Below are 16,017 nucleotides of genomic sequence, written 5' to 3'. Positions count from 1 at the left end.
CCAACAAGACAATGCATCTAACCACGCTTCCAAGGAGACGAAGAAGATTCTTGAAGACTCGGACGTCTTACTCATGGACTGGCCTAGCAAGAGCCCCGATTTGAACGTTATTGAGAACGTTTGGGGTATTCTAGCACGCCATGTTTACGAGGGTGGGCGACAATTTGACAATGTGTCTGATTTGAAGCGGCAAACTGCTTTGTCGTGGGAAATGATAGGTACTGACAACTTGAAGACGCTTGTGGATAGCATGTCTACACGTTTGGCTCAAGTTGTTTTGAAATATGGCGGTAGATCGATGTGCGCATATGAATATTACACGAAATATTTTCCGCGATTTCTAGTATTATCCCTTGTAAGATAGGTTTAGATATTTTTGCACCACACTGCAAACTCTCTTTTACGACGCAGGGCAAGTTCAGATCAAAGCAATTGTCAGGACTTCTCCGCAAAACCAAGATTTTCATGTGCGCATATAATATATTTCGCGCACTATATCCGTATTATCCATCATTTTTGTAAGAAATGAGAAAAGAAATTGGCGTTGTTTGCGTCGACGTATCGACATTTACTGACGTGAGGAGAGGCGCAACGTCGACACGGCGCCGCTGCTCCCGTCTGGATAGCTTCCGTCGCCATGAATGGCCTCCATTGTATGCTGCTGTACTGCGGACATATAGCAACGCCTGGATATTGCCACTACCGTGCGCTTCAGTTGCAACGCGGACGAGACCAAGAGGGAACGTGGCAATTCTGGCTTTGTCTGTCGGTAGCATCACTGCAGTCTTAGCAAACGAGGCAATGGGAACGAATGGTCGTCACGCCAATCTACAGGAGCGCTTGGTGGAGGGCCCATCGTTACCGGTGCTGGACGGATCGGAGTCGTTCAAAGTAGATCGGCAACATTCATCGGCATGTCTTCGATTTGGATGTCGAAACGCTGCTCGACATCACGAAGAGCGCGCGCGTCGCTGAGTGTCACAAAGTTGATGGTCACACCCTTGTGCCCAAAACGACCCGAGCGGCCGATGCGGTTGATGTATGTTTCGCAAGATGTGGGAAAGTCGTAGTTGATCACGAGCGGCACCGCGCCAGCATCACGGACACACGTGTCGGTCGTAACCAGTATACGTGAACAGCCCCTTCGAAACTCGGTCAAGGCGATCGCGCGAGCTTGTTCGCCCATGTCGCTGTCTACTTCAGACACGACAAAGTCGTGCGATCGCAGGCGGGCGGCAAGCCAGTCGGCTTTTCGTCGCGTGTTGCAGTAAATGATGGATGAGTAAAGGATGGATTGGTCGATGGTAAGCACTTCATAAAGGTCACGCAGTGTGTCGAGCTTCCATTCTTCGTGGTCGATGGCGAGGTTAAACTGCTTGATGCCGTCCAGGGTCAGCGCCGCCATCCTGCTGGATCTGTGCCGCGACTGACGTATGTTGAATATAATCCAGAACAAGTTCAAAATATTTTGAAAAAATTGTAAATTCTCGCTTCACCTTGTTGGACAAAGTCGAGTCGACAATGCTGGACAAGCGCGCGGCGAGTTCGTTCCTCGCGGGTGCGCTGTCTCTCTCCCGGACGGCGTGAACCCCCAAACTCTTTTTGCCTAGTGCGTTGCCATTCGTGACGCCCTCACGTGTGGTGTGTGCCGACACCTACATGCGCCTTAGGTATTGGAGGCGACTGGATTCAGCAGCGGATGTCTGGGGAATTGCTCAGCACGACGAGTGGAATCGACGTTGCTCGCTCGTGTCCTGGAGTCGTCTTTTCACAACGACTCAACACGTGAACGTCCCATGAGGTTCGAGCGTCAAATGCAGTGCTTCCATGTTAAGGATACATTACAAAAGCAAGAGCGGAAGCATCATCGAGCAACTCCAGGCCCACATCCACTGGTGACTAGTCTAAATGAGATCGGCAACGTCCATGGGCATCTCGTCGATTTGGGTGTTGTAAAACTGTTCAATGTCGCGGAGGTAACGGGAGTCGGCGGCCGTCAAAAAGTTGATCGCGACACCCTTACGACCAAAACGACCCGAACGACCGATGCGATGGATGTAGTTTTCGCGGTTCGTGGGCAAGTCGTAGTTGATCACGAGCGACACTTGTTGCACGTCAATACCGCGGGCCAACAAGTCGGTCGTAATGAGCACGCGCGAAGACCCCGATCGAAACTCGCGCATGATGATGTCACGTTCGCGCTGCTCCATATCGCCGTGCATGGCCGACACGGTAAAATCCTTCGACTGCATGCGCTCCGTCAACCAGTCGACTTTTCGTCGAGTGTTGCAGTAAATGATGGCTTGTGTGATCGTGAGGGTTTCGTAGAGGTCGCACAACGTATCAAACTTCCACTCTTCGCGGTCGATGGCAATGTAAAATTGCTTGATACCTTCGAGGGTGAGTTCATCGCGCTTGACGAGGATGCGGATGGGGTCGCGCATGAAGCGCTGCGTCACTTCGAGCACGTCCAACGGCATTGTCGCGCTAAACAGGGCCACTTGCACCTTTTCGGGCAAGAAGCGAAACACGTCGTAGATTTGGTCCTTGAACCCACGCGACAACATTTCATCGGCTTCATCCAGCACAAACAACTTGACATCGTCCGTTTTAAACGCGCGGCGGTTGATCATGTCGCCGACACGGCCGGGGGTACCGACCACAATGTGCACACCAGTTTGCAACGTGCGAATGTCGTCGCGGACAGCGGTACCACCGACGCACGCGTGGACGAGAGTGCCAGTGTAGTCGCCCAACGCCATCACGACTTTGACGATTTGGAGCGCCAATTCACGAGTAGGGGCAAGGATCAATGCTTGGGTGGCACGGAGAGCAGGGTCAATCTTTTGCAAGATCGAGATGGCAAACGTGGCAGTCTTCCCGGTACCAGATTGGGCTTGGGCAATGCAATCATGGCCCAACAAGATGGGCTTCACGGCGCGTTGCTGGATCGCCGACGGCTTTTCAAAACCGTATGCGTAAATGCCGCGGAGCAAGTCTTCGCGCAAGTCCATGCCATCGAACGACTCAATCACTTCTTCCCAGTTGGTGTCGATATCACCATCGTGGATGGCAGGAGGGGCAGAATCCTCTTGTTGTTCCCGGCGGGGGCTACACAAAAACGGACATCAGGACCGCCGACGGCGGCAGCGGCGGCGGCGTACCTTCGTGGCGCGTCAGACATATTGTTTTTTCGTAATAAAGCCACACCACCAATCGGCTGACTGAAGTTGAGTATGGCCAGCTCACCAATCACGTTTTCTGACCAATCCGAACCGACTATTCGGAATTTCCACCAATCAAATGCCTTCGTTGGCCAACGGCGACATCTGGGGGGCGAAGTGGACAATGGTTCCACCAATCAGAGCGGAGCGTTCCTGAAATTCCGAACGTGAAGATGTGTTTTCGGCGCCTTTTGTTACTTGGGTTCATGTGAGTGATGGACCCTGCGACAGCGCTCGACGGCAGAGAAGACGCCCCAGGAACGGAGATGAGTGTGGTTTGGACAGCTGCGTGCGGCAAAGGACTGGCAATGGGGCGACTTGTCGTGAATGCCCAAGACTCGACTGGGTAGCCACGTGGGGGAAGTTTTTCCTCGCACCCGAGAGGGATTGCAATGTTTGAAAGTACTGGAATCGGGCGTTCCATGCTCAGCCGTAGCTGCCTCTGGGTGACCGATGGGCACACATCGGCGACCTCCAACACGACATTTTTCGCTCGATGCCGCTTCGCAGATGCGACATGACATTTGAAACGTGTGCGATTTTTCCATGGTATCCGGATGCTTCCACCGCTCGTCGACGTATCCGGATATGCCGTGAACCGTCACTTCAACCATGCATGACGCCGGCGAAGGAGAGACCGCCGCAACAGACTCTGTCGCAGAGACGCTGCCACAAACCGGCAGCGGAGCGGCAAATCCACTTATCCAAGACAACGACGGCGACGAGGATGACGAGAATGGCCAGGCCGCATGGTCCAAATACGAAGCGTTGAAGGCCAAGGCAACAACGTTGTCGGCGGTCGAAATGGATGCATTGGCGCAGTGGAAATGGTACGTGAGCCGTCTGCGCGGGTCATGGCCATTCGCTACATGCTTGGTTGTAGGCTCAACGGACGACTTGGCGAAGCCATCGATAGCTACTTGGAACTGGCCCGGGCACATCCCAAGTACCTCCACGTCCACTTCAAGCTGGGCTACCTATACTTGATCCTGCAAAACTACGAATCTGCGATTCAACACCTCACGTACATCTCCGCGAGGATCGTTCAGCCCAAACTTTGTACTCACGTGCTTGATTGTAGACTCGAAATGGACAAGCAAGCACACTTGCCACCATTGACGAACGTCCGCCGAGCTAAGATCTTAGCCCGAAAGGTGCGACACATTCAGCATTCCACTCTTTCTGACGACGTGGCGGTGCAGGCTTATTTTTGGTGCAGTGCTGCCGGGCGCATGGAGGCCCATCATTGCCTAAAACACGCTGACGTAAGCCCTCCCACTTGAAAATGGGTGCGAATGATGTTTGGGCATCAGAAACAAGCCCTCGACGAGCGGTTGGCGGCGAGCGACGGAGGCAGTTCCACGGAAGGTTTGGTGGCCATGGGCTGCCTGTATCGACAGCTCGGGTTGCTCCAACGTGCCGAGTCGTGTTTTGATCAAGGTTACCTTGATGTCCCCACCGACACCCGTGTGAGTGACGCCCTGGGACCTCTGTAGCGTCGCAGCTCAAGCCGAATGACCCGAGCTACTTGGTCGAGTACGGCAAGCTGCTTTTATTGCAACGGCGGCCGGCACCAGCTCTTGGAAAGTTCAGCGATTGCCGCCGAGTGGCACCAGCCCTGAGCGAGGACCTCTTTCAAGCGATGCTGGGCGAGGCCGTCGCAAACATGCGATTGCAAAAGCCATCAGGTATCATATTCCACCCGCTACGATGCCCATGACGTGGGTGTCCCGTTGGTGTAGCGGCCCAGAGCATCTTGCAAAAGATCATCGACAGCCTGTCGCCCATGGTCGAGCAAGGTAAACCTATGGCGGCCGACGACAATGTCGAGACGCTCTTGGCTTGCAGCGTCATGGGCAGCGGGGTTTTTGAACCGATCGCGATGTAGGACTGGCGCCGCTCATGATGAACTCGGAGATGGACCGCATGACGATACGTCAGATCCTGCACCAAGCCATCCACTGCCAAGGTTGACCTGGCTCGCCGTGCGATCTCACGATGGCGTGTAGGGTGCTGTGCGATTCTCCAAGGCGACATCCAAGGCGCACTCGATGTATACTACACCGTCGTCGCCGAATTCGCCGATTTTCAGGTTGGACTCCACTCCGCACCATGCGTTGACAGCGCGTGTGCAGTTGCCGGTCATGTGCGTTACGCCAGGGGCACGGGACGCCAAAGGCCACCTCGTCGACACTGCCATGTTTTCCACCGACAGAATCGTCGACTTGCTCTTGTATCTGGATGAGGTCTGTCCACCCGCCCTTCGTTTGGAGCGCGGCGTGACTTGGTCTAGATTGAATTGCGATATGGTCCCGACGCATGCCTCTACTTTCACCGGTACTCGCGTCTTAGCGTCCACAATCGTGATGGGCATGATGACCAGCGCCAACGTCTACCGCGCCCTCGGCGACTTGAAGAGCTTCATCGACGACTTGACCATGGTCGAGTCGTTGAATCCGGTCTTCCTCCGCCACTACTTGGACCACGTACGTCCACGGCAAAGACGCACCCTCCGCGGTCTCGATGACGAATCCATCTTAACCTTTTGCGTGGACAGGATTGCTTCGGCGATTTCTTGGACGAAGAAACCATGACGTGGATTCCGCTCGACATGCTCGAGTCGATTTGCGAACTCACCAAGCCGGTGCTGCCTGGAGTTGCACGTAGGTGCAGCCTCTGTGGCCCGATGCGTTCGTCATGGCGGGCGTAGCGCCCGCGACCGTGTTCATTGAAGCCGCGGTGCACCAGTACTTTGAAACGAGGCTGCACTACGATCACGACGGCGATCTGTACGCCCAAGTGTTTGCCATCGATTCGCTCCGCCGGTTGGATTTGCATGGTACGGGCCCGAGGCACACACGTCCGACTTGGGGCTCGGCGGAAATCCTGTCGGCTCTCTCGCTCAACCATCCGGTGGTCGCAATTAGAGGAAGTTCCGCTCGCGATGCACCGACTTCGCCAAGGCACTGGCATCTCATTCGACGACTCGCTATGCCACTTGCATCCGTCCGATGTAAACCTGCTTCGTTGTCAGTACATGCGTGCTCATCAAGCCATCATGTGGGTCAGGCGTCGCCTACGGCCAAATCCCGCATCGAAGCACTGGTCAAGTCGCATCCTTCGAATCCGACCGTCCACTTTGTCGCAGCTCTTGTCCACATGTCCGAACTTCGCCTGGATCGTACGCGACGACCCGCCGCCATCACCTTTCAACCAGGATGTTGTCGACCAGGCGCCCACCACCACTTGACGCAATGCGTCCAAGAAATCAACAAAGTGCTCAACAAGATGAACGAGGCGTGGAAGGTCCAAGGACAGGAAGCGGCCAGCGCCACAGACGCCGTCGCCAGGTACACCTGCCGGTCGAGACGCCGTTCAACGGCCCCCGTTCGTTGTAGGTGGTCGTTTCTAGGCCACGTTCGGGCGAAATATCACGCGCTGGTTTGGTACGGGAGCACGGCGGCGATGGCGGCGACGTCAATGTTGTTGGCAGGCGATCGGTTGTGCTGCAACTGAATTTGCACGCGAATGAAGCGGTCGGAGACATGCGTGCAGCGATGGCGCTGCTGCCGACGGAGCCACACGCAATGGTGCGATGGACATGCATCCTGTGGCATGGCAAGTGCTGGAATGGCAGAGTCACATGCTTCATGTAGTTTGTGAAGGCATGCATGATGGTGCACTACGGCCAGCTCGCAAACGCGATCGCGCCGCTTCGAGAGGGTTTTGCGGTGCGACTTCGGCCGCTCCCCACTCTCGGTTGCAAAAACGTCTCACCAAGACGGAGTCTAGTGCTTAAGGCGCGACGGCCGCGCCAAGAATCTGGCTGTGTGCATGGATTACATTCGATTTGCAGGCATGAACTCGTTCTCGCTCTTGCCGCAGGTACGCTGCGCGCACGGGGACCGCCGTGACCTCGCAAACAGGAACTCAAGCGCGAAGGACCGGATCCACGAGAACCCGACGACGACGACGATCGTTTGCGCCGGCAAAACGCGAGCGCCGACACCCGCGGCGGCACCGTGTTGTATGCGAATGCGCTCGACAAACTATACGAAGCCGGCGTGCTCAAGTTGTCGAAAGGCCACGTTCGTAAACAGGACGCGCCACCACCTCATGCGGGTCGCTGGGGTAGATTCGGGGGGCGCTCCAGTACTTTGAATCGATTGTCTCGATCAAGGACTCGTACGTGAGCCCTGCCATCCACGCCATGTTGGACTTGCACAAGTGCAAGGACTCGCGCGTTGTGGACGAAAAGGTCCAGTCGTAAATGTCGACGATGTGCTTTTTTTTCTCACAACTCCCCTCAGGTGTTTGCTTGCCACCAACAGCTCTCGCACCGCGCCGTCCGCTTCCACGAAGTGACCTCGCTCCCGTTTGAAGGATTCAAGGACATGTCGGCATGCATTGCGTACTACCCTCACGACATGGACATGTATTGGTATCGCGGCCACTTGCACCGGCGCTACCACAACTACTCGGCTGCCATTGACGATTTCACGTCGGTACGGACGATGCGTTCGTGCGCAAGATGGACTTGTTTGGCATGAACGTCACGGCAGCCACCTAGTGCATTTTGCTCACGCTCCACTTGGGCAAACCAAAAGGCGCTCACTTGCATCGGTACGGCCTTCCTCATACACCACTAGGACGAGACATCGTTCGAATGGTCGTTGCGCATGGCGGCCACCCAAGCGATGGCGCAGAATCGCGACTCACCAACTGGATGCTGGCGTGCGATAGGTACAAGAAGATGGTGCTGGCGAGGGCGACCATGTATGTGCACGAGATGCAATGGGAGCTCGCCCTCGACGACTTGAACGAGGTGCTGCATTATGCGCTGCGCGACACGCAGGTCGAAGCCTCGTTCTTGCTGCACGTGTACGACAAGCGCAGCAAGGTGCTCGTAGCTCTCAAGCAATACGATGCCGCGATCGTGGTGCGTGTGTTGATGTTGGGCCTCTCCACTCGTCCTTGACCACGTCGTCCGTAGGAGATGGAGACCGTGCTCGCGCTATCGAAAGACCACATCGAATGGAACGACAACTCGCTGCTCAACATGCTCCTCCTCGCAAACCTGCACTGCCATGCCGCAATAGAATATCAAAAACGGCATCACGCTGGCATGTACACAACGTTTTTGTTTCCAACCAAGGCAAGCGGCGCAGATCCATCGCTCCACCTTCCTGCAACCACCGTGGCTAGGAAAATCCGCTCGCCGCATCAGCGACGCAGTCGCTGCGCAAAGCGCACGAGTATTACAACCAAGTGCTAGACCAGCGGCCGACGTTTCCGCTTGCGCTCTTCCTCAAAGGTTCGTCGCCCGCGCCGACCACGTACCAGCAACACACGTTGTCGTGGATTTTAGGGCGCATGCACGCGCTGCTGGGGGAAAATTCCATGGCGTTGGATATGTGGACCAAGTGCCTCAGGTTCGACCCATGCATGGTGGATCGACCAACGCGATGTCTGCGTGCCAGGCAAGATGCCAAGTTTTTGGTTGCGAATTTCCTCAAAGGAAGTTTGCGAGCGCAGCAGTGCTTGCCCGACCTGGCGCTGGCCGAGTTTTTAACGGTACCCCGACGATGGCTTGTGGGTATTGTGGCCGACATGGCGATCCTAGATTCGAAACCAACTCCCCGAGTACCCCCACGTCCAAATGTCGATCGGGTACTGCTACTACCTCCAAGGCAACGTCAAGCGAGCGGTCGTGGAGCTCACGGAAGCACGTACGGGGTTGTCGAAACCACTCTATGGTACTCATCGCTTTGACCAGTGGCCCAAAACCCCGCCGACGTCGACGCGTGGTACACCCGTGGCGTGTGCCTCCAAGAACTGCTCGCGTTGTCATCGGCGATCGCCGACTTTGGGCGCGCCGTGGCGCTGCAACCCACCCACTGGCGCGCGTGGTATCAGGTGCGAACGAATGGCTCACGTTGGTCGCGGCCCACCTCGCCGCCGCTTGCGTGGTAGAGGGGAATGTGCCACCTCTTGCTCAAGGATTATACGAGCGCCCTGCTCGACTTTGGCAAAGCAGCGCCACATTTACGTGACGGCTACGCCGCCATCGGCTACGTATACTTTTGCCGGGACATGTTCCTGGAGGCTAGCCAAGGTAAACGACCTCACCAAATGACTCCCCTTCATGCGTGTGGCGCAGCGTACTCGCGGTGCTTGGACGAGCGGACCAACGATGCCAAGATTCTGCTGTACCGCGGCTTTTCGCACTACAGGCACGGCGAGCGCACCCTCGCGATGCGCGACTTTGAAAAAGCGGTGGGAACGACTCCAACGTGAATTCGATTCAAATGGGTGCATGTCGCTAGTTGAAAATCGACTCGTCGTGCTGGTTTGGCCACTTTATCAAGGCATATGTGCACCAAGAAGAAGGTCACGGGGACAAAGCGATGGCGTCGATTGCGCTGTGCATGGACCACTTCAAGCACGTGCGACCGTTTGCCGAGATCATCCTGCCCGTGCACGCCGACCGCGCCAACCCGTTCTTTCACGGACGGCTCGACGCGACGCTGGAGAAGCTCAAGGGTCTTGCGCTGCCTCAGCCGAGTCAAGGCAGCGCCGGGCCTTTGACGACAGGTCGTCCCGCCAGCAATCTCGACCGCATGCAGTGGCAAGAGATTCACGTGTGGTGGCTTGCTATCGTAGCGAACCGGGCGCATCTCCGCGCGACCTTTGCCAAAGCTGTCCGCCGCGTGCTGTTCCAGTCGCGCGTGGTATTGGCGCTGGAAAAGTTTGCTGTCCAAGCCACGTTGGCGTCGATCACGTTGTCGAAACAAATCGACAAACTCACGGAAATGCAAGTCATTGCGCCGCCACAAGGTGCGCAGCTGGACTGCGCATCGCATCTCCACGGCCGGCATGTCGTAGGCACGTTTAGTCCTGGCGCAGTCGCATGGGCGTACAACCTCGTCGGCGTCCTCTCGGCCACGCACGCCAAGTGGGACGATGCCTTGCGCAACTTTACCATGGCGATCCGCGCCGCGCCAACCAAGCCGATTCCGCACTTGAACCGGTGCTGTGCCATCCTAGCCACGAAAATCGACTCGTCATTGTGCGTGGCAGGGGCAACGTGTACATGCAAATGAACGCGATCGAGAAAGGTACGTGGATCGGCGCGCCGTCACCGGCATGATTGTCGAATGCAGCCCTGCACGAATTCCGGGAAGCGCTCAAAGTGGACCCGGCCCACGTCGCAACCCTGACGAATGCCGCGCTGGCGCTGCGCCAACTGTCTCAATTGGAGGAATCGTGCCGGCAACTCTACGCGGCAGTCGGGACGCAAGACGTGGCGCCGGCCGCCTTGGCGCACGTCCCTCCACATCATCAGCAACTCTTGTACTATGCCCTTGCCAACGTCGTGCGGGAGCTCAACCGAAACGACGAAGCCATCGAATGGTCCGTCCGATGCGTTCGAGCCAGCAGCACATTGTTGGATTTCGGGCACCTCTTGCAATCGGCACTCAACTTTGTCGTTGCTCTGCAGGTACACAAAGGCGGCCATGATAGAAACGTCGGACCACGTGCACCTCGCCGTGCGTCACAATCGCGGGGCGACCATGCATGCGCAGCGCAAGTTCCAACGAGGTATGGCCATCGATCGGGCGATGCGCGCGCGGATGACGGATGCGGTAGCGTTGGACGATTACTCGGTCGCGCTGTCGCTGCAGCCGCAATCGTTTGAAACGCGCATGAACCGCGCCGCGGTCTACATCACAACATCCAAGTGCTTTGACGCGTTGCAAGACTTGCGCGTAGCTGCGTCGCTCCAGCGTTCGTCGCCGTCGCTCATCCCGTCGACGCTGACGAGTGTGGTGTGGCAGGCGACTCGGCAGCGTGTAGTCGGCTCCTGCGCTTCTGCGATCGGTGGACGTCCGCGCTCAAGGTCGCGTGCTACGACTTTTTGTACGCGTTCAGCGCCGTGCCTTGCTTTCAAGACGTTGACATCACGTCCGCCGCGCCGCTTTTTGACAACTACATGTTTCGATTCGAGCACTTGAGCCATCCCAACCACCCATCACGTCGAGGTTGGTCACGTGGTGAGGATGGCTCTCCTCAGTGACGTGTAGCCCTCGAGGCCATGCTGGACGCTACCGACTCGCCCGACCTCCCCGACCTCCTCTATGACGCACTCATGCACATCCAGCAAGGCTCGTATGCCGACGCACAGCGCGCGCTGTTGATCGCCAAGTACTCCAGCCACATAAGCGTTCACGAGGAGCAGGCATGCCTCGTGTGGAGCGCGCAGGTTCGTCCGCTCTGTGGCGCAATGCCCTCCATGGTGATGGACATGACGAGGTGAGCTGCTTGTGTGTTGGGCAGATCTCGCACCACCTTGGCGATACGCCCGCCGCCATCGCGGCCATGGAGCAAGCGCTGCAGCGCGGGCCAGTCTTGTCAAGCTCGTCGTCGACGGTCGTTCCGCTCGACGAGGACGACATGAATGAAGCGCCAGGCAGCACGTCAGGTAAGAGCGTCACTTTGTGTGTGGGGGCTGCTCCTCTGTACCCGAAGCACTGCCATAACGCCATGCTGACCAGTGTGTGGCTCAGACGACATCTTGATTCAAAACAGCATGCGATCCGACATGGAAACGTACTTGGGCTGTCTCCTGCGCCACCAAGGGCGCACCGCCGACGCCACGACGGCATTTGAGAACGCGATTCGACTTGGACCGGCCAACGCCATCGCCCTCTTTAACGCGTGAGTCCACCGACGCTCGAGCGGTCCATTTGCCGCAGCGCTGACGTGGTGTCCAGTGCTAGCATCTACCACCACAACGGGGACTACTCGTCGATGCTAGATATGCTGCACAAAATCTTTTCCGTGATGGTACGGTCGCCATCGATGCTAGCGCATTCGACGGACGTCTGCGACTCGTAGGTGGCCGCCTTGGACGTCCTGGAGAAAACACCCCAACCGGTACACAAATTGTTGTCGTGGGGCGGCGATGTGCCGCCCACTGCATGTATTTGGCCCGCGTACGATCTCATGGGACTTGGCGCATCATCGCATAGAGCCCTGGACTCAAAGACGGAGCGCCTTTGTTGTACATGCCCCGTGACTTGGCCACAACGTTTCCGCGCTTGCCAGTGCTGGCCACGTCGACGGCGCTGCCCGTGAGTGGTGCTGTGGACAGCGACTTGAATCGTGACATCGTCGGTAGATCTGCCGTGCGATCCAGACTGTGATGAACGAGTACCGGGGGAACCTCACGTGCGATGTCGCTAAGCACGTGAGCCATTTGTGTGTGCTTCAAGGTCAATTGGCAACGCACGTGGAAGCACTGCGCGACGCGGTCAAACCCGCGCCGGACACTGCTGCGACCGCCAGGACACCGCCACTGCTACAGTCTGCCGAGTCCTCACGGTCCCTTGTACGAAACAGCGTCAGCGGCAGCCGGCGAAACATTCTTCGCCGATCTTCTGCACGACGTCTGTGGAAGCCCGAAGAAGTGGCGACACTCAACCTGGCCGACTTTAATGCCGCCATTGCGAAATGCACCGCCGAGATGATTCAACGACCGGATGTGCCCGTGAACGACGACGTCTTGGCCGACTACGTCGCACAATACGATCGCGTGTGCGCGTTCATCAACACGGCCAGCGCGCCCAACGCACCCGTGTCGCCCCTCACGCGCGATTATTCACGTGCAATGCTGTGTCGTGATGGAAGTATGAGCTCGGGGCTGTCTCGAAGCGGAAGCGTGACAGGGACTGCGATGGCGACGATGTTGACCCGACATGGACCGACGAGTGCGCGGGCGCTCGTGGCTCGAGATGAAACTAGCAGCGATGCACCCACCAAAGGGCCGCTTGGGGCGGCCTATGACAACGCAGCTGCCTCGCCGACTACCTTCCACTCGACAACCTCCTCCTTCATGCCTCAGGGGTCCTCCATCGCTGAGTGAACTCGACAAAATCTTCGTCGATGTCGCCGCATTGGGAGGTATTAAATCTTACAGGTTTTCAATCCCAAGAGCTCACCTTGTTTTCGTAGTATTACTACACATATACTAAACAGTGGACAATGGCAAGGTGATGGTTAGTTGTAGTTGCGGTCGTCGTTGGAGCGTCGTGGCATTCCGTCATACAGGCCAACGGGAAGAAGCAAGGCATCCACAGGCATCAAGATCTTCGTTCAGAGTCGACAGGATGTTCTTCACGGTGTCGTTTGAGTTGTTCCACTTGAGAGGAACAATTCACCACGCTGCAGCGAAACAGACACGACAATTGTATGGGGTGGTCGAGGGAGACGGACAAACATCTCACCATCATCTATGCTCTGACCTATTTTGCCCACATTCCGACAAAGAACGAACAACGCCAGAGACACGTTGGATTGGAACGTACCCCAAGCTCAAACGCACGTTCTTGCTTCGTCCCGAGAGCTGCCAGACCCGGAAACTAGCGACACTGCGGCGCCCTCGCCGTTTGATGCGGGCATGACGTTCGACGAAGGTGTCTGAACTCGACTTGGGTGGTTTCGGTAGCGAAATCCTGGCAACTTTGTTGGCCAATCAGCGTTGGAAAAGGCGGTTAGCACGCGTCATGATTGGCTATTCCTGGATCTGCGACATAAAATCGCGCGAAAATGGCAGAGTGGCCACGAAGCATCGGGTAAAGACAAGCAGGACGACCTCCCTCATCTGGCTCGAGGTATGTCTCGAGTTGGCCGCAGTTGGCGAGAATGTCGCGGTGCCTGACGGTGCATAGGCACATGGAGGTGGCGGCAATCCATGCAAAGAAGGCTCGAACGGCTCTTGAGAGTGTAGGTGATGTCGACCACCACGTGAGTATAGTACCATCCAGCGCTCCGGTGACCGCAGGGTCTCCCGACTCGACCGACGCGCCAATCACGCTCAAATTGTTTCAAACCGAGAGCAGTGACACCCTTCCATGCGTCCACACACTCATTCAAGCGCATTACCGCTCCATGCGAAGCCTGCGCCAAGTTCTTGTACCTCCGCCGCCGGCATTGCCGCTTCAGTTTGAAGGGCTATCGTCCAAACAAATTGAGCAACTCACCGGACCGATCCGGGACGTGTGCGAGACTCTTACGACCCGCGACTGTAAGTGATCATCTTCCATTCAACTTCCTCCTTGTGTGCCCTGACACGTTGCAGTTTCCATGGTTCCTCCCACCGCTGCCAATGTCCACCTAATGGGACCCGACGTGTTTTACGTGAGCTTGTACCATGGTGAGACCATGATGATGGGGTATGACCTCTTCGTCATGCCGTCCTGCTCTCACATGCAGCATTGGTAGCATCTTCTTCATGCCTCCCAATTCTGTCATTCCGTTGCACGACCATCCGTACATGTCGGTCGTCTCCCGCGTGTACGTTCCGCGAAGTTTCTCGCCCTCGATTGTACTCACGTCGTCATCAGGTTGTATGGAGCTGTGCATCTGAATGCGTACTCAATAGTTGATGCCAACAGCACGGACGACGAAGGGTGTGTGGATCGATCGACCTTCGCGACGTTTCACCATCATCTCCCACAGGCAACATGCGCTCTTGGTTCGCCGATCTCGCGACAAATATCTTGAAGGTGCATTTCCCCAATGCCCTGGACTCACGTGAAAACATGTTGGCTGACGATCGAGGGCGATATCCCGTTAGCTCCATGCACGATGGAACTGAGTCCGTCGCATCACAACATCCATGAGCTCATGGCGGCAGGGGACATTGGGTGCGCCATTTTCGACGTCATGATTCCTCCCTACGACGAGTAAGTGGTCCGTGCGGCGTTCCTTTGTCATCTCACACCCTGCTCGTTCCACAGCGACCACCGCCACGGTCACGACTACCGCCTCGTTGGGTCGCACACACCGACCGCTGGTGACGAGCTGTTTGTGCTGCGACGAATATTTAAATCCCTGTCAAATTAATTGTAGTATGACCCTCGTTCTAGTATTACTAAACTTGCGCTTCATCCAGTACCGCCGTTGACGGCACGACCTTTCAAAATATAATCTTTTACTTATCTTGGACAGATTTTGCTAAGTAGAATTTCCCTGTGAACTTTCCCCATTGGACATTTGGCCGCGCCCACTGGGAAATTTTGTTCTAGAAATTTCCAGTGAGATGTTCTCACGGGGAAAACATTTTCACGTTCACAATTGCAGTTGAATGACAGAGCAGACTGAAGTCGACCTCATTGAAGGAAAGAAGAAGCACGCCCATCGCTTCACAGCATCACAGGACGTAGATCTCTTGAAAGAGGTCATCTCAATTGGCCCCTACTGCGCTCCTTACGGCCAGAGTAATAGACGATGGACAGAAGTTGCGGTCAACATGCAGTCAATTCACGGGGACAGCATCAGCGCCAAAGGTTGTCGCAAGCGCTGTGACGACTTGCTTTCTGCATTCCAAAAGGACAGCGTTGCGTCTCTTCGAGCGTCAGGGACAGATGAGCAGTACTCGGAACGTGACCAACTCCTACAGGACCTCACCGACATGGTAAGCTAGACTGCGTACGAAAGGAATCAAATGGGATCTGTAGATTGAAGCCGAACAATTCAAGCGAAGAGCCACCAAAGACGAGAAGAGCAAGCAAGAGGATCGTCGTGAGATGGACGGCCACATAATCCGTGCCGCTGCCTTAGAAGGTTTGAAGCGAAAGACTGTCGACGATGCCAAGGACGATGCGGACGATGAAGGCACCAACAAGGCTCAAATCAAGAAGGAGTTGCGCAACTCCACGTCCATGTCCGTGAAGGAATCAACCAATGCCTTGGCCAAGTTTGCGTCCGTGTTGGAGCACGCGAATGATTT

The 16,017-nt window shown here is 56.3% G+C and overlaps 4 protein-coding genes across 23 annotated transcripts; 2 read left to right on the top strand and 2 right to left on the bottom strand.

Moving 5' to 3' along the window:
* Nucleotides 1–627: 627 nt before the first annotated feature.
* On the bottom strand, nucleotides 628–1,451 carry H310_11338 (hypothetical protein). Its single transcript, XM_008877987.1, has one exon. It carries the CDS (start codon nucleotides 1,403–1,405, stop codon nucleotides 887–889), a length of 519 nt encoding a protein of 172 aa, XP_008876209.1. The 5' UTR covers nucleotides 1,406–1,451; the 3' UTR covers nucleotides 628–886.
* Nucleotides 1,452–1,782: 331 nt separating this feature from the next.
* On the bottom strand, nucleotides 1,783–3,213 carry H310_11337 (ATP-dependent RNA helicase eIF4A). Its single transcript, XM_008877986.1, has 2 exons — nucleotides 3,165–3,213; nucleotides 1,783–3,111 (listed from the first exon to the last, which is right to left on the bottom strand). Exons 1-2 carry the CDS (start codon nucleotides 3,182–3,184, stop codon nucleotides 1,905–1,907), a joined length of 1,227 nt encoding a protein of 408 aa, XP_008876208.1. The 5' UTR covers nucleotides 3,185–3,213; the 3' UTR covers nucleotides 1,783–1,904.
* Nucleotides 3,214–3,836: 623 nt separating this feature from the next.
* Nucleotides 3,837–13,265, top strand: H310_11336 (the record flags this gene model as incomplete). Of its 2 annotated transcripts, none has more annotated exons than XM_008877984.1 (49): nucleotides 3,837–4,054; nucleotides 4,108–4,248; nucleotides 4,306–4,378; nucleotides 4,427–4,489; nucleotides 4,538–4,664; nucleotides 4,721–4,912; nucleotides 4,967–5,023; nucleotides 5,113–5,193; nucleotides 5,234–5,316; nucleotides 5,360–5,470; nucleotides 5,518–5,561; nucleotides 5,608–5,710; nucleotides 5,782–5,887; nucleotides 5,935–6,063; nucleotides 6,152–6,237; nucleotides 6,294–6,405; nucleotides 6,457–6,574; nucleotides 6,623–6,670; nucleotides 6,718–6,814; nucleotides 6,881–6,955; nucleotides 7,017–7,109; nucleotides 7,151–7,312; nucleotides 7,360–7,482; nucleotides 7,535–7,729; nucleotides 7,795–7,847; nucleotides 7,968–8,163; nucleotides 8,218–8,421; nucleotides 8,460–8,538; nucleotides 8,593–8,656; nucleotides 8,705–8,798; nucleotides 8,848–8,953; nucleotides 9,001–9,140; nucleotides 9,198–9,339; nucleotides 9,385–9,500; nucleotides 9,551–10,061; nucleotides 10,110–10,254; nucleotides 10,305–10,342; nucleotides 10,388–10,637; nucleotides 10,726–10,826; nucleotides 10,875–11,012; nucleotides 11,063–11,266; nucleotides 11,309–11,487; nucleotides 11,562–11,706; nucleotides 11,792–11,942; nucleotides 11,999–12,071; nucleotides 12,123–12,161; nucleotides 12,257–12,358; nucleotides 12,406–13,187; nucleotides 13,239–13,265. In XM_008877984.1, the coding sequence occupies 48 exons, from the start codon at nucleotides 3,837–3,839 to the stop codon at nucleotides 13,147–13,149; spliced, it is 6,651 nt and encodes a 2,216-aa protein (XP_008876206.1). In that variant the 3' UTR covers nucleotides 13,150–13,187; nucleotides 13,239–13,265. The 2 variants fall into 2 exon arrangements, with proteins under 2 accessions (XP_008876206.1, XP_008876207.1); XM_008877985.1 differs by having other exon boundaries at nucleotides 11,780–11,942.
* A 546-nt stretch (nucleotides 13,266–13,811) lies between these two features.
* Nucleotides 13,812–15,225, top strand: H310_11335 (hypothetical protein). 19 transcript variants are annotated; one of them, XM_008877970.1, is made up of 9 exons: nucleotides 13,812–13,897; nucleotides 13,955–13,964; nucleotides 14,014–14,310; nucleotides 14,365–14,458; nucleotides 14,508–14,579; nucleotides 14,630–14,695; nucleotides 14,745–14,791; nucleotides 14,863–14,971; nucleotides 15,026–15,225. In XM_008877970.1, the coding sequence occupies exons 3-9, from the start codon at nucleotides 14,175–14,177 to the stop codon at nucleotides 15,129–15,131; spliced, it is 630 nt and encodes a 209-aa protein (XP_008876192.1). In that variant the 5' UTR covers nucleotides 13,812–13,897; nucleotides 13,955–13,964; nucleotides 14,014–14,174; the 3' UTR covers nucleotides 15,132–15,225. The 19 variants fall into 19 exon arrangements, with proteins under 19 accessions (XP_008876192.1, XP_008876193.1, XP_008876203.1 ...); XM_008877971.1 differs by having other exon boundaries at nucleotides 13,955–14,009; nucleotides 14,068–14,310; XM_008877981.1 differs by having other exon boundaries at nucleotides 14,745–14,971.
* The last annotated feature ends 792 nt before the right edge of the window (nucleotides 15,226–16,017 follow it).

This window comes from Aphanomyces invadans (genome assembly GCF_000520115.1).
Source record: "Aphanomyces invadans strain NJM9701 unplaced genomic scaffold supercont1.31, whole genome shotgun sequence".
Classification (NCBI taxonomy): domain Eukaryota; phylum Oomycota; class Saprolegniomycetes; order Saprolegniales; family Verrucalvaceae; genus Aphanomyces; species Aphanomyces invadans.
Note: the sequence above shows the minus strand (reverse complement) of the source record. Positions and strands in the feature narration are given on the sequence as shown.

Coding starts and splice junctions, on each gene's coding strand:
- H310_11338 (XM_008877987.1), bottom strand. CDS start 1,405: ATGGCGGCGCTGACCCTGGACGGCATCAAGCAGTTTAACCTCGCCATC.
- H310_11337 (XM_008877986.1), bottom strand. CDS start 3,184: ATGTCTGACGCGCCACGAAG. Junction 3,112..3,164: donor ATGTCTGACGCGCCACGAAG/GTACGCCGCCGC, acceptor GTTTTTGTGTAG/CCCCCGCCGGGAACAACAAG.
- H310_11335 (XM_008877969.1), top strand. CDS start 13,929: ATGTCGCGGTGCCTGACGGTGCATAGGCACATGGAGGTGGCGGCAATC. Junction 14,459..14,507: donor GGTGAGACCATGATGATGGG/GTATGACCTCTT, acceptor CAGCATTGGTAG/CATCTTCTTCATGCCTCCCA. Junction 14,792..14,862: donor TCGCGACAAATATCTTGAAG/GTGCATTTCCCC, acceptor ATATCCCGTTAG/CTCCATGCACGATGGAACTG.